The sequence below is a fragment of the Cucurbita maxima genome, unplaced genomic scaffold, assembly GCF_002738345.1.
Source record: "Cucurbita maxima cultivar Rimu unplaced genomic scaffold, Cmax_1.0 Cma_Scf00003, whole genome shotgun sequence".
Taxonomy (NCBI): Eukaryota; Viridiplantae; Streptophyta; class Magnoliopsida; order Cucurbitales; family Cucurbitaceae; genus Cucurbita; species Cucurbita maxima.
In genome coordinates this window covers 4,721,546-4,748,468 of record NW_019272019.1, presented here as the reverse complement: position 1 = coordinate 4,748,468, position 26,923 = coordinate 4,721,546, and the positions used below count along the sequence as shown (strand labels likewise).

The 26,923-nt window shown below is 37.2% G+C and overlaps 4 protein-coding genes across 8 annotated transcripts; 1 reads left to right on the top strand and 3 right to left on the bottom strand.

The window, feature by feature from the left end:
* The first annotated feature begins 36 nt into the window (after positions 1-36).
* Positions 37-14,060, top strand: LOC111476696 (DNA topoisomerase 1-like). 2 transcript variants are annotated; one of them, XM_023120476.1, is made up of 22 exons: positions 37-309; positions 1,595-2,245; positions 2,330-2,739; positions 2,996-3,650; positions 4,665-4,751; positions 5,048-5,094; positions 5,335-5,444; positions 5,623-5,723; positions 6,446-6,538; positions 8,262-8,345; positions 8,685-8,768; positions 9,821-9,889; positions 10,750-10,809; positions 11,851-11,922; positions 12,143-12,250; positions 12,320-12,396; positions 12,619-12,702; positions 12,900-13,011; positions 13,095-13,184; positions 13,385-13,450; positions 13,536-13,631; positions 13,794-14,060. In XM_023120476.1, the coding sequence occupies exons 1-22, from the start codon at positions 190-192 to the stop codon at positions 13,914-13,916; spliced, it is 3,399 nt and encodes a 1,132-aa protein (XP_022976244.1). In that variant the 5' UTR covers positions 37-189; the 3' UTR covers positions 13,917-14,060. The 2 variants fall into 2 exon arrangements, with proteins under 2 accessions (XP_022976244.1, XP_022976242.1); XM_023120474.1 differs by having other exon boundaries at positions 1,505-2,245.
* A 112-nt stretch (positions 14,061-14,172) lies between these two features.
* Positions 14,173-19,479, bottom strand: LOC111476698 (U-box domain-containing protein 35-like). Its single transcript, XM_023120478.1, has 10 exons — positions 19,250-19,479; positions 18,717-18,796; positions 18,516-18,637; positions 17,579-17,790; positions 17,392-17,491; positions 16,078-16,369; positions 15,882-15,983; positions 15,388-15,816; positions 14,541-15,299; positions 14,173-14,404 (listed from the first exon to the last, which is right to left on the bottom strand). The coding sequence occupies exons 1-10, from the start codon at positions 19,437-19,439 to the stop codon at positions 14,351-14,353; spliced, it is 2,340 nt and encodes a 779-aa protein (XP_022976246.1). The 5' UTR covers positions 19,440-19,479; the 3' UTR covers positions 14,173-14,350.
* An 899-nt stretch (positions 19,480-20,378) lies between these two features.
* On the bottom strand, positions 20,379-23,966 carry LOC111476181 (pollen receptor-like kinase 2). The gene is made up of 5 exons (XM_023119988.1): positions 23,946-23,966; positions 23,792-23,879; positions 22,843-23,460; positions 21,530-22,084; positions 20,379-21,066 (listed from the first exon to the last, which is right to left on the bottom strand). The coding sequence occupies exons 1-5, from the start codon at positions 23,964-23,966 to the stop codon at positions 20,414-20,416; spliced, it is 1,935 nt and encodes a 644-aa protein (XP_022975756.1). The 3' UTR covers positions 20,379-20,413.
* Positions 23,740-26,395, bottom strand: LOC111476700 (trihelix transcription factor ASR3-like). Of its 4 annotated transcripts, XM_023120481.1 has the most exons (4): positions 26,267-26,395; positions 25,387-25,985; positions 23,984-24,422; positions 23,740-23,847 (listed from the first exon to the last, which is right to left on the bottom strand). In XM_023120481.1, exons 2-3 carry the CDS (start codon positions 25,859-25,861, stop codon positions 24,025-24,027), a joined length of 873 nt encoding a protein of 290 aa, XP_022976249.1. In that variant the 5' UTR covers positions 25,862-25,985; positions 26,267-26,395; the 3' UTR covers positions 23,740-23,847; positions 23,984-24,024. The 4 variants fall into 4 exon arrangements, with proteins under 4 accessions (XP_022976249.1, XP_022976251.1, XP_022976252.1 ...); XM_023120483.1 differs by having other exon boundaries at positions 23,740-24,422; positions 25,387-25,929; positions 26,267-26,391; XM_023120484.1 differs by having other exon boundaries at positions 23,740-24,422; positions 25,387-25,908; positions 26,267-26,391.
* Positions 26,396-26,923: the final 528 nt, after the last annotated feature.

Genomic DNA, 26,923 nt, shown 5'->3' with positions numbered 1-26,923 from the left:
CGCGAGAGCGACTGCTTTACTTCATCCCAAAACCTCTCTCACCCAAAAACCCCTTTCTTGGCGCCTCGGTTGTTTCTGAAACTTCCTTTTCTGTCTCTCTCTCTCTCTCTCTCTCTGTACTTGGAGGTGAGAGCGTAACCGAGAGAAGCTTGGAAGCGAGCGTGCTCGCCATTTGATTCTGCTGAGTTAATGAGGCAGCTTCAGAGGAGCTTGTTCATGGCCACTACTTCCAGCAACGCTGTTTCTTCCTCTGTATTTTCAACAACTCCGTCTGCTTCGTTCTCGCGACTCCGTCCTTTGATGGCTAAGGTTCTCATATTCTACCAATTGCTCTATGCAGTTTTTTTTTTTTTTTTTTCTGATTTAAAGAAAAAAACATTTAAACTCTTGCGTTTTTGTCTAGAGAATTGTCTGGCAGCAAGTATTTTATTAGACCATAATTTTATGAAATTTATGAAAACTTGTTTCATAATGATCAGTAATGTATCTCTATGGCGTTTGAAGAGTTGCAATTTTATACTGGCTTGAAGTCTTTTTTTTTTTTTTAACGCCAATCGAACTTCTGGTGTTGGACATTTTGGTTCGCTCTTTTGTTCGTTTTCTAATTGTTTTGGAGTGGCCTAGTGAATTTATATCTTTATCGCGGCGGTAGTATGTTTGCCATCAAGTTTTTCTTTGCTGTTTAGTATGTTGTTTTGGAATTGTTTATTTCGTACTCTTACATTCAGATTAGACATCTGTTCGCAGTAAATATCAGAGATGAACAGTATAATTTTTTTTTCTTCTGATAAAAGACAATTTCATTGATGATTGAAATTTACAAAAGGGATATACCCATGGTGTTTACAAAAGACCTTCTTCTCAATTTGCAATGAGAGAGGTATAACTATAGGAAGTAAGACCGTTTACACCAAGATATAACTTGCTAGAGAAAATGATAACGGTATAATTTTTTTAGAAACTAAGTGACAACAGTCAATACAATCTTGCTAGAGAAAATGTTGGAAAAGTTGCAATTTTTATACATGCTTGAACGGTCAATACAATTTTTGTTGCCGAGCGTAAACTTCTGGCATTTGATTTTTTGGCTACTTTCGCTTACTTGTTCTTTTTCTGAATGTGTTTGAGTTGCCTAGTGAATTTATGTTTTTATGGCTGTGAGATAATGTGTTTTCTGCCAATCTCTATTTTTAGTTTCATCCCGCGTATTTGAGTTTTTAATTTTTAGATTCATTCACTCCCATTTGTGGATTTGTCTTGCAGCAAATATTAGAAATGGACTATTATGAACAATTTTAAAATTTAATGTCTCCTAAGAAAAAAAAAACGTTCGAAAAGTTGCAACGCCATGTATGCTCTAATGTTTTCAATGCCATGCAAATTTCTGCCATTTGACAATTTTTAGTTACTTCTGTTGACCTTCTATTTCGAAATATTGTGGAACAGCCCAGCATTCTTTTATCATGGTGATAATGTGTTATTTTGTTTGGTGTTTGCGTTACAGTTGCAGAGTAGGACTTCTCAAAATAATACTAGCAAATGCATACCCGTTTTACCTTTTTCCACTGTTTGTAATTACGCCAAATGTTCTCAGCTTGTTTTTAGAAAAAGCAGAGTAACATTTGCTGTCAAGACTGAACGTGCAAAGGCTGGGCAGTGTCGTACATGTGATGGGCCAAGTTGTGTTTTCACTCTACATTCCCGCTTACCATTGGGATTTCATCATTCTGTTGCATCCCCAAATGCTTCTAAGCGACAGGTGTTAAATGGCACTTTTACACCTACATTTCCTAATTATAGAGCTTTTGAAAAGAAGTTCTTTTCTCAATCTACAGAAGCATTGAATAAAACTGAGAATGAGAATGTTAAATATGCAAGTAATGGAACAAGTACATTCCCATTTGAAGGATTGAATAAAAAATGGAAGGGTGCCAAGCCTGTTGCTACATCCAGGAAAAAGCAAATTAGTGCTTCAGGGTCCACAGGCTCCACTAGTGTTGTTGGAACAAATTCAAGCGATCAGTTGGTTGGAGTTACCAAGGAGGCAGGTCTAGTTTCATCTAATTCTTCTTCATCCGTTAGGAAAGCATCCAAGGGTTTGAAAGAAAAGAACTCTGGGAGCAAGAAAAAGAAGGAAGCTATATCTCCAACCAATTCTTCAGATGTTGAAGCAGTATGCAAGGATAGTCAGTCAAAGAGCTTAGATAGTAGTAATGTTGATAAGAATGTTGTACAAAATCCGAAGGTTAGCAAATAGTAATTGATGGATGTTTTTAATCCTTTTTTCCCTTCTCATTGCATTATTTTAACTAACAGTGCAATTTTTCAGAAAAAATCATCGGGGGGTACTGCCAAAGGTTCTGTTTCAACTACACAACAATCTAACAAGAAAAAAGGTAACTCTAGCAGAAAAAAAGAAGCTCAGAAAGATGCTAGTAAGTTGCCACAGAAGCCAAACCTTGTAGTGGATGCAAGGGGGAAATCTCAGGGAATAACAACTTTGAAGCAGCTATATCCCCCAATGGGGAAGTCTGTTATGGTGGTGGAATCTGTTACAAAGGCAAAGGTTATTCAGAATTATCTTGGTGATATGTTTGAGGTGCTACCTAGTCATGGCCATGTTAGAGACTTGGCTGCAAGGTCAGGATCTGTTAGACCTGATGATGACTTCAGTATGGTGTGGGAGGTTCCTTCTGCTGCCTGGACTCATCTCAAGAGCATGAAAGTTTCCTTAAATGGGTCTGTATCTGGCTTTTGTTTCTAGCTTGGCCTGCATGCAACTGTATTTTTGGCTAACTTGATAAGGATTGTTAAGTTTACACGCGCACACACACATTTGTATTTCTTTATTAAGTTTTGTTTGCTTCTTGTATATGGTTGACATTGTTGTGCATCTCTGTCATTTATTTTGTGATGTCTAATATGCTTCTTTTCTCTTACCTCCAATTCCGAAAGTTTTAATTTTCTTTTCTTTTGCTGTGGTATTATTCCTCAGAGCAGAGAACCTTATTCTTGCATCTGATCCTGATCGTGAAGGCGAGGCTATTGCTTGGCATATAATTGAGATGTTGCAGCAGCAGGATGCTCTACATGAAGGTATTAGCATAGCGAGGGTTGTTTTTCATGAAATAACTGAGGCTTCTATCAAAAGTGCCCTGCAATCTCCTAGAGGAATTGATGCAAACTTGGTTCAGGCTTACCTTGCACGGCGTGCTTTAGATTATTTGATTGGATTTAATATTTCACCATTATTATGGAGGAAATTACCAGGTTGTCAATCAGCTGGGCGTGTTCAGTCAGCTGCACTCGCCCTAATATGTGATAGAGAATTGGAAATTGAAGAATTTCAACCACAAGAATATTGGACTATTGACATTGAGTTGAACCAAAAAGATCCTTGTTCTTCAGTGGAAGAATTTACAGTCCCTGCACATTTGACCCATTTTGATTCTAAGAAGTTAAATCAGTTTGCAATTAGCTCCACCACAGAGGCAAAGAATATAGAAACTGCACTAAAGTCAGTAAATTTTCAAGTTCTTAGCTCTAAAAAGAATAAAGTGCGGAGAAACCCTCCAATGCCATATATAACATCTACACTTCAGCAAGATGCAGCAAACAAACATAATTTTCCTGCAAGTTACACAATGAAGGTACATGGTAATTTTGTTTTGACTCTTGAAGTTCCCCATGATATAAGATAATTCAGTCATGTTGAGTTAAAATTTTACTTCTAATCAGCAGTCTGCCCCAAATAATTATTTCCCCCTATTAATAACATGGTATCTGCTAATGTGTTACTGGATATTGATGTTTTATTCAGAGAGTTATTTATAAAGTGGGCAATTGTTCTAATATTAGATTTTGGGAGTGTTTTCCTTCACATCTATCTTCTAGGAGTTATCTTCGTTGGACCTTAATGATATTTTTAATGTGATTTGGAAATATCATTATTGTGAAAGTCAAAATCTTTTGCTGGTTTCTTGCGCTAGTGGATTCAAATTAGAAATCTTGTTTATTGCTTGTTTCTGTTTTTGATAGGGAATGGATGAAGTTGAAACAATTAAATAATCTGTTCTTATTCTGTTCTTTCTGGTGGCTTCCTTTTTGTGCCCTTCAAAACATATCAAGCCATAAATAGAAAGTGTACAATTTGAACTAAAGGTTTGGGGTAGATGAGACCCCTTGTGAAGGGAAACTATTGCAAGAAACACCTCCAATTGAGGTTGAGGGGAAAAGTGCCGTGGCAACAAAAAAGGTTACTTGAAGGACACTCCAAAAGTTCAATATCAAATAGATTAATATAATAATAGAATTATTCTTGTCCGACATATTTTTACTCTTATTCTTATCTAAATCCATTTTCTTTTATAAATGGTGCGTATTGTGGAATATATATACCTATTTTCTTTTAACTTTTTCCCACTACGATTTTATGTTATTAGAATTAGTTTGACCTTAATTTACTTTCTGATTGTTTTCCTGGTATGATGCCTTTTGCTTTCACCTTTTTTATGAATGTATGAGGGGTTTCATGCATGATTTAAGACTATAACGCTGTAGTTTTTTATTTTATTTTTAATATTTTCCTTTTCCTTTACTTCTTACAACTTAGAAATATAGGGGGGCATTTTATGCTCCTGTCACTTATATAACTTTCTATGCAGCTTGCCCAGAAACTTTACGAGGGAATTCAACTTGCTGATGGAAAGGCAGCTGGCTTAATAACTTATCCAAGAACAGATGGGCTACATGTAAGAACTTTTTTGCCTTCAACTATACCTCCCTACTATTTCTTGTTATTTCTTTGGCAAGGCAGCTTGGTTTATCTTGTTGCCAGTAGTCTCTTTTTTCCTATTAATTGTTTTGGGATTTTTATTCATTCTTTGATGTTACCTGTATAATTCTTCATATCAATCGGTTATTCATTCTTAGTTATTTGGTTGACATTCCATTTCATTTTTGTCCTGGTTCATGCTGTTTTGTCATATTAAAAAATCTTAGGTGCATCTGGTCTAAACATTTTTGCTTGAACTACTTCCTATTTCAGATCTCTGATGAAGCTGTTAAGGACATTCGCTCCTTGATTAAGCAAAGGTGAAAGTTCAAAATTCAACTTCTCTTTTCTTTGTAAGCACGAAAAGTTATGTGACAGCTTTTTTAGGCAAATGATTTACAAGAAGGCTCTTTATGTTTGTAACTTTACTATAGCTGTAGCGTTCTTTCACTTGGGGATAATCTTTATTTGAAATTTCAAGGTGCAATTTGAATTCCCTCCATCCTATAAGGTTTTAGGCTTCTAATTTTTTTATTCTTCAAAAAACTTACTGTTTGCAGATACGGGGATAACTTCGTCTCAGAAAGTGCACGCAAATATTTTAAAAAGGTCAAGAATGCTCAAGAGGCTCATGAAGCAATCAGACCCACTGATGTGCAACGATTACCCTGTAATTATATAATTTTCTGGCTAAATAATACTTGATTAGGGAATATATTTGAGTTGTTCTGTTCTAGTTACCTACTCCAACTATGTTCACTTGTAAGATTATTGCTTTAGCCTTCCCATTTTGGTGAAAACATTATAACCAATTAGTGTTCGTTTTATTTCATTGAATTCACTTTCAGCAATGCTAGTGGGAACACTTGACGAAGATTCTCACAAACTATACTCTCTTATTTGGCTCAGAACGATGGCATGTCAAATGGAACCTTCTATCACTGAACAGGTCAGAATGCATTCCCATTACAATATTTCTCTTCTCTTTTTCAATATTTTGCATATTTCAGTTTGTAATTGATAAATTTTAACACAGGAGGCTTGTATAATAAAACTTGCATTATTGATTCCAAAATTTTATTAGTTTTCTTATTAAGAAGATACTATCATGACCCTATATCATACAAGTTCTTGTTTATTATAAAAAAAAACATAAAGGCTCTATTTTATTCAAGTTCTTGTTTCTTATGAAAAAACTCAAGATGCACTTTTTTTTAAGAAAAATATTTAAGGAATCTACTGATTCCCAAGGTCATGATACAGAAGAGGCAAATGGGTTGATACTGAGGACAACCAAATCCTAACCGAGAGAATTAACAATAATATAAGACATTTTACCAAGTTCAGAAGTTCTGGTAGAGATACTTGGGGCAAGAGCCACCCTGACTTGAAAAGGCGCTTATTTTGGCTTAGAGTGGGCTTTTAAATCAAGAAAGATTGTGCATAACTTTTCAAATGTTGATGACAGTTCGTGTATCTTTTTTTTTTTTTTTTTTTTTTTTTTTGGGGGGTAAAAAATGAAGTAATTTCTGGTTGTTTATTAGAGCGGACTATGAGTTCACAACTTCTCTTTCATGGCATGTATTTATCTACTTTTATTTGTAAATTATAGTGAACTTCAATTTTGGTTGCACATCTGCAATTTTCTTTTTTGTTTATATATGTTACCAGATTCAAATTGACAGTGGACTTGCGGATGAGTCCATCATTTTCCGATCTACATGCTCAAGAGTTCAATTTCGTGGCTTTCAAGAAGTTTTTGAGGTATGATAGTCATGCTAAGTATTCTTGAGAGAGATTGTGATTATTTTGTTTACTTGCATGTAACGGATGCTTATCTACATTAATTCTTTTTTTTTTTTTTTTTTTTTTTTTAATTTAGTTTTAATTTTTGTAAAAAACTCTTATGAAGTTTTTTGGTTATCCGTTAGGATGATGGCTAAAATTTAATGAATGGAATTGCATCCTTCTCTCGAAGATCACTTTAATGATATGAATGTTATTATGGGTACATTAGTAATTAGATTGGGAGTTTATTATGGGGGTAGGTTACAAATAGAGGGAGGGGAAGGAGATATTAGATAAACATGGGGCTCCATCTCAATACCAATTGGCAAAGAGAGGAGTAACCCGTGTATCTTATAAAATTGTGAAATTTCCCCGTCTTTCCAATGTGGTATTCTCAACATGCCCCACGAGATGGTGTCTCTTTGGGTTCACCACTCTTGGATCAGATCCCAATTTTTTTTGGATCAAATACCCGTTTGGGCTTTATGGACCATGATACCATATTAGATAAACATGTTGCACTATCTCAAAATCAGTTGACAATGAGAATAGTAAACCATGTATATTTAAAATTGTGAGGTCTCCCATTTTTCCAATGTGGAATTCTCAACATGCCCTTCTAGATGCTCTCTTTTGATTCACCATTCTTTTATCGGATCCCAATATTTTTTTTTGGATCAAATACCGTTTGAGCTTTATATACTAAGATACCATATTAGATAAACTTGAGGTACCATCTCAAAATCAATTGACATTGAGAGTAGTAAACCATGTATCTTATAAGGACTGTGAAGTCCCCCATATTTGTGGGATCTTCAACAGAAGATATAAAAATTATTTTGGTTAGTGAATTAAGGCTCGAGAATGATCTCAAGAAGGAAGGGTTTACGTACTTCAAAACACATGGTTAATCTTGTAGTTGTGTTCTCTTTTATATTTCTCTGTATTTGGGTTCTATCACTCAATTCAATCAATCTTGTCTGACTTTTCTGTCAATTTTCTATAAATATTTAAGATAATGATAGATTAAGTTATTTAGATACTTAGGGGTTTTCTTTGGAAGGTCCATGGAAGAGAGAGTTGTCTGGATGATTGGAAGTAGCCCTTCCTCCCAGTGAGTTGGGTGGCTGGGCATTAAGAACGTCACAAAATATTTCTATCAGAAAAATGTTTTTGGAGTTTCCATCTTGTAAGGAAAGCCCTTTGGCATAAGGTTGCAGTATGTATGAGATTGATGGGACGAGAAGGGTGTTCAATGATTTGTCTTGTTTTTTAGATTACCTTGCCTTAATATAGTAGTTAGTTGTCTCTCTCTCTCAAACACATCTTTCTGTTTTCATTTTTTGATCTTACGTGCATATTAGCTCTTAAACAGATATTGGCAAGGAATGTTTGAATATGACTGTTTTCTGATTAAAGTACCTGTTAGCTGTTTTTAGTTCTAACTGCTCAAACCATGTATTGTAGCTTCCACATCCAGTTGGAGTTTGCATTCTAAATGTTTTTGAAATTATTTCCAACTATTCATGCTAAATGGTCCTACTTTTTGTGAGTTTCGAGGGGTGTTTTATCTGGGAGGACATCTTATCTACCCTCATGCTTGCCCATTATTTCTCCTTAAGAACGTGTTTCTTTCTTAATATTCGGTCTTTGTGGGGCTGGGGTTCTTTTGGATTCTAAAGATCTAATAATTTGTCAGGATCCAGAAGTTGATGCAATCAGACATAAAGACCATGAAGAAAATGAACGGGACGAACTGTTTAGAATTCTTAATGCACTGAAGGTACAAGGTTTTATATTGTTGCTTCTGGTTGGTATTTTTGTTCTTTGTAATATCTACTAGACCGTAGCCTATTTCTATTTGGTAGAAAAATTTATGATGTTAAGCATCTATGTACATGAATCTATTACTGAAACATCAAAGAAATTCTTTCTATTTGTTTTTTTCCTACTGCAAGGTGGCATGTATTTGGAATTTCCAATTAATTGAGAAATTTTTCTTCTTACATAGTCCTCTCCCTTTTTCATGCTCGCAATTTGTCCTTGAATATTATTTTCTAATGGTGATTGCAATAGTACAGATGGTACAGAAATGTATATTTATTAACCAGTTATTTTTTAGTCAGGGGATCAATTGTCTCTAGCTGCAGTTGAACTCAAGCAACATTTTACCCAGCCCCCTCCTCGCTATTCGGAGGGAACATTGGTAAGTGCTGCCTAACTATTAGACCCGAAATTTTGAGCCTGTAAATAACTGAATACTTGAAAACTATTATTATTGTCACTCATCTTTGAGATTCAAAAGCTTTTGCTTTTTAGCTTTCTTTTGAAAAAAATTATTGGAAAAAATTGGGTTTCTGACAAATGCAGAACATTGGTGTATATGTCTTCTTCTTGTCGTTGCCATTGTTTTCTTAATTCTTTTATTATTTTCGTTTGTCACTATGTTATATTCACCCATCTGCATCTCTTTATTTAAGTGTATGCCTTTTTCTCATGCTTAACTCATTCTTCATTTATAATATATATATGTAAATATATATGTGTGTGCGTGTGCGCGCGCACACACACATATGTTTTAACCATAAACAACTTCTCATTGATATAGTTAAAAAGAATAAATATTCAAGGGATGCAAACTCTCCAAATGGTGTGAAAATAAAGTAAAGAAAAAAATATAAAATCATGAACTTAGAGGCAAATACAAATTAAAGGAGGCTAGCCATGAAAGCAATGAATGCAGAACGAAAGGTATTAACCAAAAACAAATCCGGGAGATACTAATAAAAAAAATAATGAAGATATAATTCCTTTTTATTATATCTAAATTATAATTCTGAACTTAAGATGAGTTCAAGAGCTTCAAATTCTTCATGTATGGCTCAAATAGTATAGAGAACCTGGGGTTGGACTTCCCTTTTTTCTGGCTGGTAACTGAACAAAACCCAATGGTAGAAAAATTTCAGCTTCGCATCTAGTTATGGAAATTTAAGTTGTTGGATGTAAAACAATAAACATAAGTACTGGTTTTTCTGGAATATGTAGGATATATTTTCAATTCAATTTTGCTTCTTTCTGCCCCACCAGATATAGGATATAACTTTTGGGGTTATTTTGTAGGATATGATTTGATTAGACTTATATATGGTTTCTCAGATATAGGATATAAACCCCTCATAATGTAAAGTGAACAGACCCGTTTGCATCTGTCTAGTTTTCTGTGTGAAATTTTCTTATTCACTGAACTGGATATTACAGGTTAAGAAGATGGAGGAGCTAGGGATTGGGAGACCTTCCACATATGCAAGCACATTAAAAGTTTTACAGGTTACTATAGATCATTGCAAACAATAGATTTGAAATTTTTGTCTTTTATTATTCTGTTTTATGAGGTTCGAAATGATGGACAATAGCATCCTATCATTGTGAGAAATATCCCACTCTAGGATTCCTACCCTTCCTTTGTATATTTCATCATATCAATAAAATATTGTTTCTCATAAGAAAAATGTGTTGAGGAATAGCTTAGGACATAAGTGTTATGAATGTCCTATTTTGTGTTCTGAGTAGATAACTAGTTTCTTTCTGTTAAGTATCTGTTATTGCTTCTCGGAGGATCGAAGAATATTACTTTTGCTATCATAATTTCAAAACTGAATGTCAATAATCCTTTCCAGTCTTTGTACAAAATATGCCTGGTTTCCTTTCCACATTGAAGTGACCGTACAGATTTCTTAAACAGAACTTGTTTTGGCTTTCAGCTGAGGGGTCACGTTTTTAGTTGTATTTGAATCGTGTTGAAACATACTGATAGCCTTTGGGTCCTCATATCCCCTACTCTCCTATTGAATAAAATTAGCGTTAAACTGCAATTACGCATGTTAAATTTCACTACAAGCCAATCCACAACGCATGTTAAATTTCCTATAAACAGAGGACGTGGTTGGTTATCTGTGTTAACAGTTTCAAATTTTATATGCCTTGATAAACATTTTATGTATTCATCAATGATAGATTACATTGTAGTGTAAGGTGATCAAGAACAGAACTTGGATCTCTTTTTTAGGTCTGCCTATAATGTCTATGACACTTTTATTGATTCCGATGTGCCTTTTCACGTTATTTGTTTACAGTTTAATGATGATGCATACACTTGCTTCTGATTCTTTGATTCATTTTACTTTCAGGACAGGAACTACTTGTCAGTGAAAAGTCGTGTTTTACATCCAGAGTTTCGTGGGCGCATGGTATGCTTGTAACTCTTATCACATTGAATTCCAATTCTACAAAATTTAATTTATTGCCTTTTCACAGCCCCATTTAGGATGTAAAGAATTGCATCTTATGAACAAGTCATTTTTTAACTCCTTTGCTAGCATCTTAGAAAGTAGGTGAAGGGTCAAACAGAAGTCCCATTATCCACTATATCTTATCATTTCTGGTCCTAGACAGAACTGCAGGTTAATTATTGAAAGACACCCAGAAGTTTTTATTAAGGAAGAGAACAAAGGTTGCACTCGGTAGCATATTGCTGCGTTATTTCGCGACTGATAGTTCATAGGAGTGTTTTTCTGAACTCAAGGGTTTTTTTGCTTGTTTATTTTTCTAGGTATCCAATGAAAGATTTTCTTTTACTTGAATAGAGAATATTTAGTTACAGCAAAGGCCATCATGTAGAATATAATGAACCTATGACTTTATAGGCATTTGAGTTTACTATTGATGAAATTATGTTGGGAAATGTATCCGTCGACATATTCATAAATCCAAGTTATGTTTTTGGATAACCGGGGTATAATCTTTTTTCTTGAAAGTTGTCAACATTTTGTCAACAACATTGACCAGGATATATTTGTTTTCATTACAATTCTATTTTGGGTTGGGTTCAAATCATATGGTAGCCAATAAGGCGCAAAAAAATGCTGGCTTTTTTTTTTTATTATTTTGAGGCGCAGTATTGGTAATCGATCGATCGAATAAAAGAATTTTGATTTTAACTATAAAAAAAAAATACATTAAGAATAGAGAGCATAGTTGAAGTGAGAATATGAATAAAAAACCTTAAACATGAGTTTTTACATTTAGAGTTAGTAGATTGTTTTTTAATGAACAAAAAGAAACAAAACCTTATAATTATTATTGTTTTTAAAATAATGAAAAAGCCCTATGAACCAGGCTTCTTCATTTTACTGTGCCATTCTATCTGCAAATTGTATTTTATGATGTGCAAATTTTGATGAGGCCTATTTTAATTCTTATTTTACTCTTCCCATCTTTTGTGATTTAAGGTGTCGGCATTTCTCTGTCATCATTTCTCCGAGGTCACTGATTATAGTTTTACTGCTGACATGGAAAATGAGGTGAGTCCAATTGTTACCGAAGTTTTTCTACTTGCTACTGCCACATATGGGATCACAATCATACATTTTCTGTGTTCTGCCTAAAATATAGTAGCTCGCCGTTTGTATTGGGTTTGGTTGACATTCACAAAAGTCACCCGATGTTCAAGCATGAATACCTCGTTCATTATCTTTACGGGAAATCTCAAATTTTAGCTAATGTTCTAGTTTCTTTCTTCAGCTTGATAACGTCTCTGCTGGTTTAACTGAATGGAAAGGCCTCCTAAGAGATTATTGGACACGGTTCAGCACATATTGTGAACGTGCTAATAATGTTCATATTCATCAGGTAACATACACCTAGCCTTTCTCCTGATGAATGCTTCAGCTGTAATACCAAAGCTGTCTGATATTTCAGGTGGAAAAGATGCTGGAGAAGAAATATGAGGACTTCTTATTTTCTTTTCTTCCTGATAATTGTAGAACATGTCCAAGGTATGCGTTTGCCTATTTTTCATCCATTTTATCACCAGGTTTTGACCTCTTTGATAATAACACTGATGGTTTTTCTTCACATTTAAGTGATCTAATAAAATGTCATATTTCCAATAAAAAATTGTAAAGGTTAATAACGAAACAAATTGCGTACTTCTTTACTGCATGTTAGAATTTGACTCTTGTAAGTATTATGCTCAATTTTAGTTCTTTTTCTTTCAGTTGTTTGGAGGGCACTCTGATCTTCAAAGTTAGTCGGTATGGTGCAGGCTATTTCATAGGTTGTGATCAACACCCAAGATGCAAGTAAGTTTGAAAATTAATAATGTAGTTATAACTCCTTCACTTTAGTTTGGATGAGTCAATTTTTCTCATGATCCCTCTACCATTCAGTCATCGAGGGGAGAATTTATCGCTTTTGCCAATGTCCTTCAAAGTTCAAACAATCAATTATATTTCATATAAACAGGCTAAATGGTACTTGACTTTCTTTTTGTCATCAGATATATTGCAAAAACATTATATGGTGAGGATGAAGAAGAAGTTACTCCTCAAAATAACCAGAGTGTGGAAGAGCCAAAATTGCTTGGTCTTCATCCAGTTTCTAGTGAAAAGGTTGCGTTTACCGCTGATTTTTTTTTTTCATACATTTGTTCATTCTATATGGTTTTGTTAATTATAAGAATATTTCCTTTCAGATTCTTTTGAAGAGTGGTCCATATGGGTTTTATGTGCAGCTTGGTGAGGACAGGAAAGGGTACATGCCCAAAAGAACCTCTGTTTCCCAGGTATGAGGTTTTCTTTTCTTGTCTTATAATTTGCCACGATTTACAATGAAACTCGCGCATATTTTCAGATTAAAGAATACAACTTTTTTGTTAATGTCTGAAAATTTGTGGGATTGGCTCTGTTCATTAGCACAAAATGATTAGATATTCTTTAATTTCTTGTAAATTTTGATTCAAGAGTGGCTCTTTGTCTCTTCCAGATAAAGGACGTGGGCTCTATTACTCTTGAGGACGCCCTCGAACTATTACGCTACCCAATTACTTTGGTATATTTTCATTCTCTGTACATATCATCTTTCTTTCTCCCTTTCAATAAAATTCTTCTAATTTTTGTGGAACACTTCTTGATAGGGAAACCATCCAAAGGATGGTCATCGAGTGTTAATAAAGATCACGAAAGCTGGGTTCACAGTTAGGCATCGACGCACGATAGCTTCCGTTCCCAAGGTCTTTTTTTTGTTCCTCCTACTTTCATTTATTTCCCTTGGATGGTTATTAAGGATATAATATGCTTTAACGAGTTGAATATAGCCCATTTTATTTGTTTTTGTTCAAGCTAAGGGTTTAGTTTACAATTTTACTTGAAAAGTTGTGTTATTCCGATGACAGAACTTGAAGCCGAATGATGTCGATTTAGCGAAAGCGTTGGAGCTTCTGTCGAGCAAAGATGTTAGAAGGTGTGGGCGACCGAAAAGCAAACCAAAAGTTGAGGAAGCTGTTGAAGCCATTTAGGGCCTTCTCAATAGAGGGGGGATTATGTGCGGCCTTTGGCTTATTTATTCATTTTTGTCAGCTACGCGAGGCAGGTTCTTTAGTAGGAATTTTGACTTTATTGTAATTTTGCAACGGGAAATGGACTACTGTTCATCCTACTAATACAAAAAAAACAAAAAAAATACTTTTAAATAAATGTGTAAATTGGATTTACAAACATGGTTAACCCTTGTCTAACATACAATGAAATGAATAAATAAAGAACCATATAATGAACCAAAAAAATATCCAAATTTATATTCACAAATTGCATTCCCTTCCGCATCAGACCAACTTCCAACAAAGCATAACTTGATAGAGATTTGATCCAAATAAGTTCTTGGGCTATCAAATACTTCGTTGAATCAAACATGCTTTCAATGATATAATAAATTGTGTGGTCTACCTTACCTTCAAAAAGTTGTCGATGGGTTTCTCGAGCTGTTGTATGATTGCGGTGATGATCCCTGTAATAGATTAATATGAATCGGATGACTAAGAACATGTTTCGAAGTAATTTTAAAATAGTTTAGGGTCGGAAGTACTATGTTTTGGGTTAGTGTTGGTTTAGAAAAGTACTTCAAAAGTGATTGTTAAACTTACAAATTGTAAAGAAACTTGGCTGTTGCTGCGAGAGGGGCTCGTGTCTCCCCCCATCAGTGTTGGGTGCGTTGTATCTTCTGCAAAAGTTCTCAACCTGTTAAGCTCTGGAAGGATGGCCTTACCAAGATCAGGCCTATCTTTACGTCGTAACTCGGCACACTTGAGTGACATCTTGGCGAAACACAAAGCTTCTTCAATAGGCCAATCAAGGACGGCTGGGTCGAGAATAGTTTCGAACGTCCCCTTCTCGATAGCTCTTTCGACATGGTGAGTCAATCCCATTGGTGGCCTAGAAGTGATCAGTTGGAGAAACATGATGCCTAGCGAGTATATGTCGGATTTCACACCAAGCATACCTGTCTGCTGATACTCGGGATCAATGTAGCAAAATGTTCCAGCGGTCGATGTCATTCGATATTGTGTTACACTATTAGCAATCGATGGCGGTACGAGCCTAGCCAAGCCAACATCACTGATCTTACTGACGAAGTTACGATCGAGCAGAATGTTAGCCGGTTTGAGATCACGGTGCACAAGAGGCTCTGGCTTTGTTTGGTGCAAGAACAGCAATGCTGTCCCAATTTCAGCTGCAATTTTGAACCTGAGCTGCCAAGAAAGTGGTGGCGTGTTTCCTCGTCGAAGAAGTCGGTCTTCTAAGCTCCCATTAGCCATGTACTCATAGACCAAGCAGCCATACTCGGGGCAAGCTCCAAGGAGGAGAACCATGTTCGGATGACGTATACAGCTGAGTACTTCTACCTGTGAACGGTTATCTTTCACGTTAGCTGATGAGATTCCCTGTGGTCTTAATTTTCAAAAAAGCTGAGAGTTATGTATGGTAACCAACCTCTTGTTTAAACTGTGATCGTCCTTGAGTCGCATCGGGACGTAGAACCTTAATGGCAACCGGAGTATGATCAAGATTACACCTGTAAACAGGACCATAGCCTCCTTCTCCGATCTTACGAGATTCAGCAAAGAATTCCGTTGCCACTTCGATCTCGTCGATTGTATACTTCCTATACCTGATATCATTGTTTGCCAATGCATCAACTGCCTTTTTCTTCTCCTCAGCTTCTTTGAGTGCTTTCATTTCAGCCTTCATTCTTTTCTGTCCTTCCAATTCTGCAATTCTCCGAGCCGCTTCAGCTGCCTCGATGGCTGCTTTCGACTTCAACTTCTCCTGTTCTGCTAGCGCCAATGCAGCTTCCCCGGCCAATCTCGCCTCCTCTAATCTCTGTTCTTCTTCTAATTTCCATCGTTGTAGCTCGACTGTCTGCATCACAAACCGTAGATATGATGTTGCAGCCATTGGCACGTTAATCAATCGACTTCGCTTACCTTTTGTTTGGCTGTAAGAGCTTCCTTGCAGGCTGTGCTGTACATTTCCATGGTTTGCTTGAGTTCTAGCTTGAGCCTCCGCATCTCGGCCTCGACGTCTTCCTGCACGCCATCATATAAAAGTTCATCTAAAACATAGTTTCATTTCATCAAATGAAAATTTTATGCATAGACAACAAAGTGACTCAAAACTTACCATAGACTGTGATGAGATCGAAAGTCTGTCACTGTCTTGCGAGATCGAAGAGAACTCGGACGAAAAGTTCATATCCGCTGACATCCGTCCCATCTGTAGAGACTCAAAGCTATGAGATAAGTCAAAATCTGTACTGCTTGAAACCTGTGGTGGTGTGGCTCTTCCTCCTGTATCTTGACTACAAGGAAATATACGATCGATGCTCAGTCTTCCGGAGCTAACGAAAGATATATCCGATTCTTGCGTCGGTGATGATGGTTTGTAATTATATCCTTTCCTTGTGAATGGTGACCTGCATCCAACAACATTTTGTTTAACATGATATCATGTGTTGTTCTTCAATATTAATAGCTCGTGTGCTAAACTTCATGCAAATATAATATTCGAGCACGCATACGAGTACAGTACTAACAACGAAAGATCTAATTTTTGAATGTAATAGTTTAAGTCCACTGTTAGTAGATATTGTCCGGTTCGGCCCGTTACGTATTGCTGTCGGTTTTAAACACACGTCTACTAGGGAGAGGTTTTCCACCCTTATGAGGAATGCTTCGTTCTCTTTTACAACTGAAGTGGGATATTACAATTCACCCCCTTTGGGGGCCAGCGTTTTTACTGGCACACTGTTTGGTGTCCGGTGTCTGGCTCTAATACCATTTGTAACTGGAGCTTTCCTCAAGGTTTTAAAATGTGTCTACTATGAAAAGAGTTTAGCCCTACTTCAACCAGTGTCTTGCACCGTTCGGTGACTGGCTCTATACCATTTGTAACAACTCAAGCCCACCGCTAGTAGATATTGTCTGCTTCGGCCCGTGACGTATCGCCGCCAGGCTCACGGTTTTAAAACACGTCTACTAAAGAGAGGTTTCCACACCTTTGTGAAAAAAAATTCCTCTCTAACCGATGTGGAATCTCATAATCCACCCCCTTGGAGTCCAGTTGGCACACCACCTGGTGTCTGGCTCTAATACCATTCGCAATAGCCCAAGCCCAACGCTAGCAAATATTGTACTCCTTGGGCTTTCCTTTTTCGGCTTCCTCTCAAGGTTTTAAAATGCTTCCTATGGAGAGGGACTAGCCTTATTCCAACCAGTGTCTCGCACCGTCCGGTGACTGACTCTGATACCATTTGTAACAGCCCAAGTCCAACACTAGTAGATGTTGTTTGTTTCGACCTGATGTATCATTGTTAGCCTCACGGTTTCAAAATACATCTACTAGGGAGAGGTTTTCACACACTTATGAGGAATGCTTCATTCTGCTCTCAAATCAATGTGAGATCTCACAATAAAACACATAAAGGGTCACACTCACCTCATGAAATCGGTCTCATCCTGCACTTTACTTGGCAGATTACATGGCAGATTACATGGCAGATTACATGGCAGATCAAGGGGGGGCCTATCCGCAGACGCTGCCAACAAATTCAGCATTAGTTTCATGGAGAATATTGGAACAACAGAAATATCAAGTAAAAGGAAATTGTATTGAAAGAAACTACCTCTTGCACTGGCAGAGTGAGTCATCTGGATCTCGGGCGTATCGGATTTCGGGCTGCTTTGTTGAGCTAATTGACCTCGTAGAGGACTAATCACTGGAGCGGGACGAGACGCCGAACGCATCGATTGAACTTTCCCTTTAGAAATGACAAACACATTACAAAAATCTGGTGCTCCTTTTACTACACTGCCAGGAACATCGTTTGTCTTGAATCTGTTCCATACAAAATGAAAATCATTCCAAATTAATGATATCTACAACAAACTTCAATGCTTTCTCTGACCACAATACGGTCTAAAAATGTAACCGCCCAAGCTCACCGCTAACAGATATTGTGCTCTTTAGACTTTTCGGGTTTCCCTCAAGGTTCTAAAATGCGTTTGCTAGGGAGAGGTTTCCACACCTTAAAAAAGAATGTTTCGTTCCCCTCTTTAGACTTTCTAGGCTTTCCCTCAAGGTTCTAAAATACGTCTACTAGGGAGAGGTTTCCACACCCTCATACCTTATAAGGAATGTTTTGTTCCCCTCTCCAACCAACGTGGAATCTCACAATCCACCCCCTTGGGGGTCAGTGTCCTTACTAACATACCATCAGGTGTCTGGCTCTGATACCATTTGTAACAGCCTAAGCCCACCGCTACAAATAAAAAATGATTTTCCTTCTAGGCTTCCCTCAAGGTTTTAAAATGCATCTATTAAGGAGAGATTATTTTCACACTCTAATAAGAAATGCTTCGTTTCCCTCTCCAACCGATGTGAGATCTAACAAAAAGTGATTAAAACATGCCTGCAGCGTAAAACAAAAACTAGATTGTTCATGGGTCGGGTTGAAAAGGGCCTTTTCAACTCAACCTGATCATTCCGGCTAGAATGATCCCCTCAATGATCGAGTTTTTTGGGTCATCGAGTTTTTGAACAACGTGGGAGAAAAAACATGCCTTAAGAAGCCAGATTTTGCTGAAGCGCCCAAAACAATGTTCTCTATGGCCTTATTTGCTGCATACTCAATTATGGCCCTTGCTGCATCTGTATCTTCCAACACAACATCCATGCATTGTATCTGTAATTCAATTTTATGAACAATTTTTGTCAAAAAGTTAAATTTTGATCTTCAAAAAACACGTAAATAAAAAACTTACATCCTTCCGAGTACAAAAGCAACGAAAAGGAAGGAATAATTCTTTGATGCTGGCTTCAGAGTCAGATTTAGAGCTCATCTCTGCACTCAAAAACAGCTCCATCTTACCAAACATTGCAAGTTAAAAGACTTGGGACCGAATTCGAACCCGTCACAATTTATTAAGGCATCTATCCCAAACGTGAAACGTTTAAATCTCTACCCAAAGCATCTTGGTGTAACCGACTAGTCGAGATCGAAGAGAAAATGCTCTACCTACAAGAAGTGATTGACGATCTCTTCGTAAGAGCCCAAGTCCACTACTAGCAGACATTGTTCTCTTTAGACTTTCTCTTCTGGGTCTTGCCTTAGGGAGAACGTTCCACACCCTTGTAAAGAATGTTTCGTTCTCCTCCCCAACCAATGTGGGATCTAACACTCTTGGACGACATTTTCAAGATTCATGTCAAGTTTTGTTAAAAGTCGTCTTTTAACAGACCACGGTATACATAAGTACAATTTTTTACACGAAAACAAAAGGTTTAGAGAGAGTACTTTGGGAAGAATTAGAAGGGGATCTGAGTTTGACATGAATGAGGAAAACTGATTGTCCTCTTTGAAGCAAATAATCAATGGCCCATTTGAGAGCCCCTTGGCTTCCTTTGTCTCTGTCAATTGCCACTGCCACAATTCCCTTCACATCCAGTTTCTCTTTCCTGTCAAGCCCGTATCTTGGTAACCACATCCTTTATTTCTTCCCCCACGAAAACAAAAAAAAAAACCCGAAAACCAAACCAAACCAAAAACAAAAACCAAACCCGGAGAACCCAAAACAATTTCGAGTTCTCCGATGTTTTTGTTTTTGTTTTGGTTTTCCCTTTGGTCGCTTTTGCTTTTGTTCTGTTTTTCAGGCTCTAAACCTCCAAACAGACCCAACAAAGATATGGTTTTTTATTTCCATTTTTTCAAAACCATCGTTGAATTCAATCACCTAATCACTTTCTCTCCCATCCATTTTTCTCTGGTTCTTATTTACAGTTATTTTCGTTTATTTGATTGTTTCAAACGCCATCCCTTTTCTTTCCCAACTATTTTTGACACCATTTTCCTGTTAAACCAACCACAGAACATGAGAGCTCCAAAAACAATAAGCTTCAGAGACCGTGGTGGCGGATTAAATTACAAGTTTAACCTTATGGGCTTCTCCTAAAGGCCTCATACAAAAATGTACGTTCATGTATTCCTCGCTTATAAATCTACGCTCATTCCCTAAATTAGCTAATCCTAAAGTACACCATACAGCCTCCCTCGAAGCCTATGGAGCCCTCAAACAGCCTCCCCTTAATTGAGACTCACCTCCTCGTAAGTCATTTTTTACTACACCATCGAGACTCACAACTTTTTTGTTCGACATTTGAGAATTCTATTGACATAGTTAAGTCAAGGGAATGACTCTAATACCATGTTAGGATTCATGATCTCCACAATAATATGATATTATCCCGAATAAGCTCTTGTGACAAAATTCCTCGTTAACAATGGAGTAACAATATTTTTGTAATTTTTTCTTTTTTAGGGTTAAATTGCAAGTTTAATCAGGTTTTTTTTTTTTTTTTTTTTTTTTGAAAGTTTAATAAGGGTAAGGTTTATTAAAATTAAGATTATTTACTATTTAGACCTTTAAAAATATAAATCGAAAATAAAATATAAAGGAAAAACTCATTCCCTTTCGACTGATCGCGCTTCCACTTCACTGCCATAAGACGAATAGAACTCATCGTCGGTATTAATTTCCGTCTCCTTCAATTCCTCGATCTTCTCCACCGCCTCCTTCAATCCCCACCGTCGATCCTCATCCTCTTCGCTGCAAATCATTCCGATCCGCAACAGCCGCACCATTTCCCCGTCTTCGCTCTTCGTCCCCTTCATCATGTAGCCGTCGAAAACCTCCGCCGTCCACTCCTCCCGCACAGCCAACTTCACCCACGCCGCCAGGTCGCCGTTGGCTGCGCCTCCGCCGTGCCGGAGATAGTTCGCCGGGAACTTCCCGGTCAGAAGCTCGAGGATCAGGATTCCGAGACTCCACACGTCGGTCTTTCGGGATACCCGACGGTGCCGGTTGAACTCCGGAGACTTGTACGCCGCCATGTATTGCTGTGCTTGATCCTGGCACACCAAAGGGTCGAGGCCGAAGTCGGTTAATAGAGGCTCGTAATTGCTGTTGAGAAGAATGTTGGAGGATTTTAAGTGGCCGTGTGGTAGGCTCAGGCTCGGCAACTCGCTGTGTAAATGGGCCAGGCCCCGGCCCACTCCTTTGATGATCCGTAGCCGTGTGGGCCAGTCTAGCCCAATATTTTCAGGCGTACGCTGAGCTGGAATATTTAAAAAAATATATCTTTTTTGGCTATAAAAAAAAAATATAAAAAATAACGTGTATTTTCTAGGTAGATCCATCATTAAAAAAATATATATTATTATTTTAAATTAGGACGAGTGAAAGATAATTCGATTAACCATTTTTTAATAGATTAAAAAAAAAATTATCATCTAAAATTTAATTATTTAATCTCATGGAATAAGAAAAATATTATGTCAGTCAAATTTAGCGACTATAATATATTTAAAAAATATATAAAAAGTGTTATATAAACACGACTCTCCACCATGGTATGATATTATCCATTTTGAGTATAAGTTCTTGTGATTTAGGCTTCTCGAGATAGTATTTCTTAATTATAAACTCATGATCATTCCCTAAATTAGCCAATATGGGACTTTCATCGTCCAACAAAAAAGAAATAATTAAGTATTAGAAGGGTTGAAGATCATACATACCATGACCATGAAGATGATCAGCCAAGTTGCCATTCCCCATGAACTCAGAAATCAAAAGCTTATCTTCATTTCTATAATAGAAGGCCACAGGCGGAAGCAAATTGGGATGTGAAATTATCCCCAACCTTTTCATGTGGTCGTGAAACTCTTCGAACCCAACGCATCTCATGGGCCGAAGCCTCTTTACAACCACTGGAGGCCCATTTGAAAGTAGGGCCTTATATGACGACCCAAAGCTGCCGCCGCCCAGAACTTCCGCCGGGGCTCTCAACAGCTCCTCCAAGTCAAAGAAGGGCTTATCGGCCCTCACGAACTGCAGCTTCGTATTTTCTTCTGTCGGCTCCTGATATTGGGCCTTTTCTAGGCCCAATTGATCGTGGGCTTTTGAGTTTTGGGCTTGTTCTGCCGCCGATAACAGAGCCCTCCGGCGGCGGTAGCGGTGGTACAAGACAATGACGGCTACCAAGACGATTCCGACAGTGACTCCGGTGAGGATGTACCACTTCTTTGGAGACTTACATCGGCTCAGAGGCTGTCCACATAAATCTTTGTTCCCTGTAAAAGACAAATGAAACTTTTTAGGTTCAACATTTAATTATAAGCTTAGTAATTTACAGATATTTTAATCAAAATGTTAAGATACAAACAAAGTTTTATGCACTTGAAATTTAAAATCATAAAATATTGTATTAAGATCATATTAATTTAACATTGTTTATACAACCTATACCTAGCTGGATTTCAATTAATTTTGTCCAAAACTTGGATCAAATATTTAACTTTAAAATATCTATTTCATAGAGAAAATGGTAACTAAAGATAATTATGAATATGAATCTAAATAAATTTCAAAGAATCCAAAAAGTTCACAATAATCTCTAAATTGAATAATTTTAGAACGTTAATGCCACATTTAATAACTACTTTATAGTATAATTCTCGGTACATCATACAACCGAAAAAACCACTTGTAGATATTACTCTCTTTGTACTTTCGGTTTAGGTTTTTCTTCAAGATTTCCACACCCTTATAAACAATGTTTCGTTCTCCTTCATAACCGAAGTGAAATCTCACAATCCACTCTAGTCCAATGTCCTCGCTTGCACTCGTCCCCCTCTCCAATCAATATGAAATCTCAAACCAATTAAACTATGACATTTTTCTTTCGCTAAAAAAACTATCTATTGAGTTCAACTCATTAGAGACAATCGTTACTTACTCGAAAACTTGATCAAGAGGCTATTTATCTATCTATTTTCTTTAGAGCAAAAAATAAATAAATAAATAAACTATAGAGTTATAGCTTATTCACCTGCAAATGCATTGGAATCGATTTTGGCTAAGCCAGAAGGTATTGGACCCTCTAATAGGTTATTGGACAAATCGAACAACTTCCAATCCCTCGGAATAAAATCAGGGATTTTGCCTTCAAATCGATTCCCTTCAAGGCTCAATTCCACCAAGGCTGGCAAACTAGAAAGGGAACCTGGAATTTGTCCTTTAAACTCATTCTCTTCTAAACGCACCGTTTTCAAGGACCTCATGTTTTCAAAAGCGTCTTCAGGTATTGTACCAGAGAACTTGTTGTATGCAAGATACAAAGCTCTTAATGCGCCCAGTTTCTTAACCTTTGGCATTGTACCATGAAAGCTATTGTTCATGAAGCTCATGCTCCTTAGAGATGGCAAGTTCACGAGCGTGTCTATGTCGATAACACCACCTAAGCTCAAATTCTCGAGCCGTAACCCAAACAAAGTTCCATCTTTGCAAGTCACACCAGTCCAGAATTTACCTTTCGTTTTGGGATCGTCGTTGCAGATGTTGATCGACGTGTCCCAATTGTCTAAGGCGGTGTTGTTCGAAAGAGAGCTCTTGAACTTGATGAGGATTTCGGCCTCGGGACTGGTACTAGAGGAAGTGTTAAAGCACGCTACAAATAAGATGAGTAAAAACAGGTCTGTTGTATGAGCCATGGGTGAGGGAAGGTGTTGCAAAGTGTATTTGGAAGGGAAAATGAAGGAAGATCAAAATGGAGAAGCAATAAAGAGAAGTTTCTTGTTTTGATGAGCTGTTTAAAGGCTGATTCTTTTAAGAGATATTGCATAGTTTGCTCCCCCCACTCTCCATCAAAGGGAATAGCACAACATAGTTTAATGTTTCTAGTTTGGAGTTTGGTACGATCTTTCTTGTTATTCATGAAAAAAAGAACAAAAAAAAAAAGTTTTCATAAATAAACATTAGATTGGGTTTCTATCTGTAACCTGGAAAATGTCGACAGCATTTAAACGTTGCTCGAATGGCCAACCTGACATTTTGTCTGTAGGAAGAAAGACGAGAAGATTCAAAAGTCTAAAACGTCAACAAATTGGCAATTTCCTAAGACGTGCTAACAAAATGATTTAAACAAACATTTACGTAAGGAGTCGAGGATACCATTTGAGAACAACGCTTACTTGGTGGGTCAACGAAAACTGAAATTTTCGTGAAGAGAGAATCACTCAAAGTCTTCGAGCAGGTCACGGAGATCGTTAATGGTGTTAAGAAAATCTCCTAGGCATCTGATAAGCTTGCTCCCCTGACGTCTTATCAAATTAGTTTGGTCCTTGTCATTCTTTTCATCAGAAGTTACACATTCTGCATTCTCAGACACAATTTCTTGAACATTTTCTGCATTTTCAAGCAATTTCTTCACCATCATTTGCTCTTCGGGTTCAATGTCGTCGGTCGCCTTTGCTCCGTTGTTTTTGATGTAGCAATCGCGAAGGTCTGCTTCTGGAGAGCTTAATAGAGGTTGTTCTTCTGCTTCCTCCTCTTCGTCTTCTTTACATTCTAAAGATTTCTCAAGGCCTTGATTTCTCTTAGACATTGAACCACGTCTTTGCCTTTTAGGGCCTAACATGAAAAAATCAGAAAGAAGAAGACCAATATTATTGAAGTAATTTGAAGACAGCAATTGTAAGATCCATCTCACCCTTTAACCACACTATAGAACATGATGCAAAGCTATTTATGCAGTTATGACAAACCCGTTTTTTTCGGTTTAAAAAAAATTCACAATTAACCCTTATGAAAATGCAGTTAGAAAAGTTCAAATCGCACCTCATGGATTAGAAGGAAAAGAAATAATGAATCTAGATCCAGGAATCACCATAATACCGACCCGTTCTATATAACATAATGCGTCACTGCTCCTATTCTTCAATTCAATGCTGAGGGTGGTTCTTTCGACATCTCGTTTTGATTTTTACGTAGACATGATTTCTAGATACAAGCACATATGTTCATGAAATGTTTGAAGGAAGCACAGTATCTGAGATTCTGAAGCAGTTAAACTATTCTTTCCGGAGTTTTTAGCATCGAAAGCAAGAAGAAGAAAAAAACGTTTCTAAAATTTCCTCAATCACTGATCATCACTGATCAAGAAACTAAAAAAAGATATCATCTTATAACCAGGCTATCAGAGCCCCTGCTTGCATTATGCTCATAACTGACATGACTAATCGCTTGGATGTCTAAAGGCCACGAAGGGTATCTGAAGAGGGTCACTATCGAGCCCGAGAGGCCGACCCCCATGAGCTCCGGCCAAAGTTGAGGCCCTTGAGGCCAACCTCTAGGGGTTGGCCAAGGAGCAAAAACTGTATTTTTTGTAATATCCAAAAACTATTCTAGAACTCTACGACATGTGGTAGCCTAGAAAGCTACCATTCTAGAACTCATTCCCTCTATGCTCTTTATTTTCATTTCCCTTGTTGACCACTCGCAAAATCAAAATATAATTATTATCGAAGTGTACTTAAAGCAACAAATTCACATGAAAACTTAATCTCTAAGAGCTCTAGGAAATAAAGTATCATACCAGGCTCTGAAATTTCATCGGCGTTCTCAACGGCAGCCTCTGGATCGTTATCGGGCTCTGTATCCGACTGGTTCGCCCTCATTGATGAGACATTATAAATTGCTTTGAACAGCTCCTCGTCAAAGTTGTCAGGAAGTCCTAATTCTTTTCTCCTTCCACTCTCCAAACACCAATACGAATCATCCTCCGGCATCGTTAACTCCCATTGCCTGATAACATCATGTTCAATCAGCAAACACTCCCACTTCTTCCTGCATTGATTCGAAGTCCGAGCCACATTCAAAGCTGTGCAGTCCTCGGCAACAATCTTCCATTTCTGATAGCTAGACAAAGCTTTCATACAATCAGCCTCCACAGCCCCAATCACATTAACAAGAACAAGGCATTCCGCCGCGGTCCATTCCGGTGCTATCTGAGACCGCGTCCGACGAGAACCTGAAACCCCCGATCCACGGTTGCCGTTTTCTTTCTTCATTTCCCACTCAAATGTTCTTCGTTTCCAGTTTCGAAAATTTCAAATCTCTATTTCAAATCCAAATGAGTCTATCCACGATTCAACACGAGACGATGAAAAATCAAACGCCATTCCGTAGTAGAAACTAAAGAAACCATAAATATATGAGATTAAATTGAAACGATGTTGATTCCATCAACAATAAACTAAGAGTCGAAGGATATCGGGTAGAATAAACGCTTATACTCACGATTTCGTTCGCCTGGCGGATGAATTAAGAAGTGAATCAGAGTAAAGCAGAAAATAGTGCGCGGAAAGTTGGAAAGTGATCGAAATTGCAAAATAAATCGAATGAACGATGATGATATTGCAATGCTGAAGATTTATCAGTTGAGAGAGAGAGAGAGAGAGAGTTTTTCACTTTACCAATTTCAGACGAAGTGAAGCCGTAGCTTCGTGCATTGCCCTTCCGCTCTCGATGCCCAATCTTCGCGGTAGAATTGAAGAAGCCACGAATGCCCCATTCCTCACGGGTGTCTAACGCGCACTTTTCCACTGTACGAACTGAATTTTAAATTTTAAATTCTTTTTACATTGTTATCCATTTTTAACTTGGCTTGAATTTCCAATTTTATATTTTCTAGTTATTAAATTTTTAATTCTATGAATCATAAACATTTTTTTTTAAAACTTTCAGTTCTTACCCGTTACTTTTGTTTCGGTTTCTCGTATTTTTAAAACAAAAAACAATCACATGTTTGGTTAATATCTTCGATTCATAAAAAAGAATATCATGGCGAAAAATATCATGGTTAATAGACAATTGAGGCTCGCTTCCAATGCCCTAATTAGTTATTAGCTCTTCCCAAGTTGTTGGAAAATTAAGAAGATGGTCTTTACAATTACACGTGTCTAAGCATTTAAAACGAATGGACCATCCATCTATATGTGTGGTTAAAGTCGTAAGACTGGTAACGGGTTAAAATGGACAATATTTTCTAATGGTAGACTTTGGGTATTAAAGGCAGACACCGAACAACAGTATGTCAGCAGAACGTTGGCCCTCAAGAAAGATAGATTGTG

What these genes read in the sequence shown, in the direction of transcription:
- LOC111476696 (XM_023120474.1), top strand. Translation starts at nt 190, where the DNA reads ATGAGGCAGCTTCAGAGGAGCTTGTTCATGGCCACTACTTCCAGCAAC. An exon ending in ATGTTGTACAAAATCCGAAG is followed by an intron (nt 2,246 to 2,329) that starts GTTAGCAAATAG and finishes GCAATTTTTCAG; the next exon opens with AAAAAATCATCGGGGGGTAC. An exon ending in AAAGAACCTCTGTTTCCCAG is followed by an intron (nt 13,185 to 13,384) that starts GTATGAGGTTTT and finishes TGTCTCTTCCAG; the next exon opens with ATAAAGGACGTGGGCTCTAT.
- LOC111476698 (XM_023120478.1), bottom strand. Translation starts at nt 19,439, where the DNA reads ATGTGGTTACCAAGATACGGGCTTGACAGGAAAGAGAAACTGGATGTG. An exon ending in TCACTCTGCCAGTGCAAGAG is followed by an intron (nt 17,492 to 17,578) that starts GTAGTTTCTTTC and finishes ATTTGTTGGCAG; the next exon opens with CGTCTGCGGATAGGCCCCCC. An exon ending in CGATCTCATCACAGTCTATG is followed by an intron (nt 15,984 to 16,077) that starts GTAAGTTTTGAG and finishes GATGGCGTGCAG; the next exon opens with GAAGACGTCGAGGCCGAGAT.
- LOC111476181 (XM_023119988.1), bottom strand. Translation starts at nt 23,966, where the DNA reads ATGGTATCCTCGACTCCTTAC. An exon ending in TGGTATCCTCGACTCCTTAC is followed by an intron (nt 23,880 to 23,945) that starts GTAAATGTTTGT and finishes TTGACGTTTTAG; the next exon opens with ACTTTTGAATCTTCTCGTCT. An exon ending in TGATCATCTTCATGGTCATG is followed by an intron (nt 21,067 to 21,529) that starts GTATGTATGATC and finishes TAAATATTCCAG; the next exon opens with CTCAGCGTACGCCTGAAAAT.
- LOC111476700 (XM_023120481.1), bottom strand. Translation starts at nt 25,861, where the DNA reads ATGAAGAAAGAAAACGGCAACCGTGGATCGGGGGTTTCAGGTTCTCGT. An exon ending in CGATGAAATTTCAGAGCCTG is followed by an intron (nt 24,423 to 25,386) that starts GTATGATACTTT and finishes TTTTCATGTTAG; the next exon opens with GCCCTAAAAGGCAAAGACGT.